Source organism: Colobus angolensis, unplaced genomic scaffold (assembly GCF_000951035.1).
Source record: "Colobus angolensis palliatus isolate OR3802 unplaced genomic scaffold, Cang.pa_1.0 Scaffold50, whole genome shotgun sequence".
Classification (NCBI taxonomy): Eukaryota; Metazoa; Chordata; class Mammalia; order Primates; family Cercopithecidae; genus Colobus; species Colobus angolensis.
This window is the reverse complement of record NW_012118488.1, coordinates 3863730-3868369: the sequence shown is the minus strand read 5'-3', so window position 1 is coordinate 3868369 and position 4640 is coordinate 3863730. Positions and strand designations below refer to the sequence as shown.

At 40.6% G+C, this 4640-nt stretch overlaps 1 protein-coding gene across 5 annotated transcripts in view; it reads right to left on the bottom strand.

Moving 5' to 3' along the window:
- Window positions 1–4640, bottom strand: part of KAT7 (K(lysine) acetyltransferase 7) — a 41140-nt gene that overhangs the window by 12389 nt on the left and 24111 nt on the right. For all 5 annotated transcript variants that reach the window (XM_011959928.1, XM_011959929.1, XM_011959930.1 and 2 more), the window contains one exon: window positions 1092–1202. In XM_011959928.1, coding sequence (XP_011815318.1) covers window positions 1092–1202 — 111 coding nt within the window. The remainder of the gene's footprint in view (window positions 1–1091; window positions 1203–4640) is intronic.

Here is a 4640-nt window from a genome sequence, read left to right as displayed (position 1 = left end):
AAATGTGCATGATAATTCTAGAATCTAAACTCTAGAAGGCAGAAAATATTTCTGGGCTGGGTGTAGTAGCATGCCTATAGTCCCAGCTACTCAGGAGGCTGACGTGGGAGAATCGCTTGAGCACTGGAGGTCGAGGCTGCAGTGAGCCATGATGGTACCACTGCACTCCAATTGGGGCAACAGAGCAAAATTCTGTCTCAGACAAAAAAAAAAAAAATTCAATGACTAAAGTATTATAATTTGTAAGTATAACCAGGTGTAAAGTTGTGAAACGCTAGCCCAGAAATGCTCCATGACAAAACAGGATAGAGAAAACTAGCAGCAGGAACTGCCCATTCCACCCAAAGGTAGCCAGCAAACCCTGCCTCCGCCCAGTTTTCAACAAGTCTACTACTTGATACAATTTTTTTTAATACAAGGGGGAAAGGGGTGAAGATGAGATTCACTTTAAAAACTGAGCTTCCCTGAATACACTTAATCTGTTACATCAGAGGTAAACTCAATCACCAGAATTTTCTTCAAGAAAAGTTGTTAAAAATTCTGCCTAGGATAGCAACTCAGTATAAACTAGCTCTAAATAAATAACAGAATGGAAAACCAATGTATCAAACTTGACTGTGTCAAAGATTAATTCTAAAACATCTGACAACAGCCTTTTCTATTATTCCCCTTCACTGTTATTTTCATTCTTAGTGCAGAGGAAACCTAGCAAAAGGGGAGTTCCTGTTGGGATTAAGAAAACAACAGAGATGAGTCTCTCCTAGGCTACAGGTTCTCAGAATTGCAAATTGCCCAGCTGAGACAAAGGGGAGCCTATAGTTTTATCCAGCCTCATCAGCTCTAGCCAAACTGCTACTTCCGGGAGCTGAGGTGGAAAGAAGGGAATAAAAAAAGGAAGGGAGGAGGGGTGATTTGTTTTAAATCTGAAAGGGAAAGGCTAGTCTCCAAACAGGGACAGCTGGGAAGAGAGGGAAAGAGATTCAAGAAGCAAGGTACATTTAATTCCCACCAAACTGATTTGCAATCATTTTTCTTGGCAATTCTAAGCACCTTTCACAAGTGGTCTTCAGTTTGGAGGTTTTAATACTCACCAAATCCTCTGAAGCCCGGGCTTGTGCTCTTCGGAAAAGATCCAAGTCATACTCACTTGTCAGGTTTTCTAAGAGAGGTTCTCGTGTGTTCCCATAGGTCTGTCTGTGTTCCTAGGAAAATAACCAGAGCATGACACCCTGATACTCTCTGCTTCTAAGAACTTTTTAATCTATTTCACTTCAATCCATGCAAACCACACAACCATAAGCTATTTATTTAGTGCCTACATACTAGGTGCTAGGGATTGAGCACAAGACATACTACTTATCAGATTAATGCCACAAGACTCCCACTACCCACCCCAGTAAATCTGGAGAGGAAATGCTCCCACACCTCCAGAAGGGAGCTTCATTCTTCTATTTCTTCATGGATCAGAACTCTATGCCTCCATTCCTTTAGGTAAAAATGTGCATGACAGTACAAATAAATAAAGTACAACAAACCCAGAGACACTACAAATTCCCAGAATCCTGAGATGTGGAAGGAGGTTTTGGTGGATACTCCTCGATTTAAAAACAAAACAAACAAAAACCAGATTCTCTAAGCCTTAGTGTCTAAGATTTTAGACTCAAAAGAAAATCTGCAGGAAGGAAGGGGCAGGGGCAGCTGGATGAAGTAGTCCTTTGTAACTTCTTTCACTTGAATTGCTCCAGCCACCATTACACTGTCTGCAAAAGGCGTGCTACCCTCAAACTCCGGTCCACATGCTCAGGAAAAATAGTCTGGACTCTTTAAAAAATGCCTTACTAAATATTAAGCAAGAATAAGACAGGGAAAAGCCATAGAAAATTAAAAGCGTGAAAATAATCCAGTCTCAAAATAATTTCCCAATCTTACCATGTCAATCACTACAAGAATCCTTTCCAGGAAAGAGATTCTACAAAGGAAACTTCCCTTTTAAGCCTTTGATTTTAGCCCTTCCCACTCTGTTCTAGTCTCCACCTCCCGTCCAGAGAATACGAGATAATAGTAGTTAAGTGGAGTGGATGGCTTATCCCAGGAAAACACTATAGATTTCACACACATATTAGCATATGAAGATACCACTCATCAGTATCTTTATCCCTATTAAAATTTCCCTATAAAATATGGTTAATCTGATTCCATCTGCTGTGAATCTTTTTAAATTTGGACCCTTATCATCTAAGATTTGGGTTCTAAGCATTAGTTATTTCTTCTATTTTGAGGAACACTGAAAAAAAAAAAAAAAAAAGCTTGAAAAAAATCCTAGCCAGCATTTTAATCAAGGAGGTTGGGTCCTACTAACCTATCCCAAATTACTGAAAAGTAGAGCAGATGTTTGTTAAGGTTAAAAATTTCAGGAACTTTTACTTCACTCTTTCTACCTGTATGATTTTGGGCAAGTTATCTCTCTCAGTCTGTTTTCCTGTATATAAAATACGGGAAATACCACCAATCATACTGGACTGTTAAAAGATCAAAGGAACATCACAACCACAGTGCCTAGCACTAATCACTCAAAATATGGCATCATTGTCTTATTACTCTTCTAACCAGTTTGCAGATAGAAACAGTGAGCAAGACTGGGGCAAGCAAACAACCTGGTACCCTACAGCCCACTACTAAAGCCCTCACTCTACAAACCAACAGTCTGGTGTAAAGGTCTAACTACAGATTCAACCCACAACCCATCTCACATTGTCCTATGTCCACTTATTCATAAAATTATCATTTAAGACAGTGATGACTGTCAAAAAAGTAAATATAGGCCAGGTGCTCACCTGTAATCCTAGCACCTTGGGAGGCCAAGATGGGCAAATCACTTGAGTTCAGGAGTTTCAGACCAACCTGGGCAACATGGCAAAACCCTGTCTCTACTAAAATTATAAAAATCAGCTGGGTATGGTGGCCCACGCCTATTACTCCAGCTACTTGGGAGGCTGAGGCAGGCGAATGGCTTGAACCCAGAACCTGGGAGGCAGAGGTTGCAGTGAGCTGTGACTGGACCACTGCTGCATTCCAGCCTGGGTGACAGAGTGAGACTCTGTCTCAAAAAAAAAAAAAAAAAAAGAATAAATACAGTCATCTCTTGATATCCCTGGGGGAAGAGTTCCAGGAACATCCCCCAGCCTTCCTGCATATAATAAAATCCATGGATGCTCAAGTCTCTTATGTAAATGATGTCATATTTGCATATAACCAGGGCACATCCAGCAGTATACTTTAAATAATCTCTAGATTACTTATGTGATGTCAATGCCCTGTAACAGCTGTTATACTGTACTATTTCAGAAATAATGACAAGAAAAAGTCTGTACATGTTCAGTACAAACGCACATTTTTTTTCCCCAAATATTTCCGATCTGTGGTTGGCTGAATCCACAGGAACAAAATCCATGGATACAAAGGGTCAACTATACATAGTCTGGCATATTTTTGTCTTAGTGAAGCCATGCCCTGAGTAAGTATTCACATGCCCTACGTTTAAGAATCTATTCTAATGGCTAAATAAGAAAACATTCCAATTCTATGAAAAAAACTAAAATGTCAGAAAAAACCTAAAAGAACAGCCATAAAAAAGAATGAAAATCATGTCCTTTGCAGCAACATGGATGCAGCTGGAGGCCATTATCTTAAGGAAATTAACACAAAAACAGAAAATCAAACACAGCCTGTTCTCACTTATAAGTGGGAGCTAACCACTGGGTACGGAGGGACACAAAGAAGGGAACAATAAACACCAAGGATTCCAAAAGTGGGGAGGCAGGCAAAGGTCGAAAAACTACCTATCAGGTGCTATGTTCACCACTTGGGTGACAGGATAAGATCAATAGAAGCCTAAATCTTAGCATCATACAACACATGTATGTAACAAATCTGTACATGCACCCCTTCATCTAAAATTTTAAATAAATAAATAAATAAAAGGCTGGGCGCAGTGGCTCACGCCTGTAATCCCAGCACTTTGGGAGGCCGAGGTGGGTGGATCACGAGGTCAGGAGTTCAAGACCAGTCTGGCCAACATGGTGAAACCCCGTATCTACTAAAAATACAAAACTTAGCCAGGAGTGGTGGCAGGTGCCTGTAGTTCCAGCTACTCGGGAGGCTGAGGCAGAGAATTGCTTGAACCCGGGAGGCGGAGGCTGCAGTGAGCCAAGATTGCACCACTGCACTCCAGCCTGGGTGACAGAGCAAGACTCTATCTCAAAAAAAAAAGAGAGAAAAAAAAGAAAAAGACAAAGACTGTGAAAGAACACACATCAAAATGTTAAGCAGTGCTTTGTATCTTGAAGGACAATTTTTTTTAATTGGAATGTTTCTTCTCTATATTTTTGGTATTTTCAGTAGTAAGTATGTATTAATACATTTATAATAAAATCTTTTCCTAAAAAAAGATGTTTAAGGCCAGGCACGGTGGCTCACACCTGTAATCCCAACACTTTGGGAGGCCGAGGCAGGCAGATTATCTGAGGTCAGGAGTTCGAAACCAGTCTGGCCAACATGGTGAAACCCCGTCTCTACTAAAAATACAAAAATTAGCCGGGCGTGGTGGCACATGCCTGTAATCCCAGCTACTCGGGAGGCTG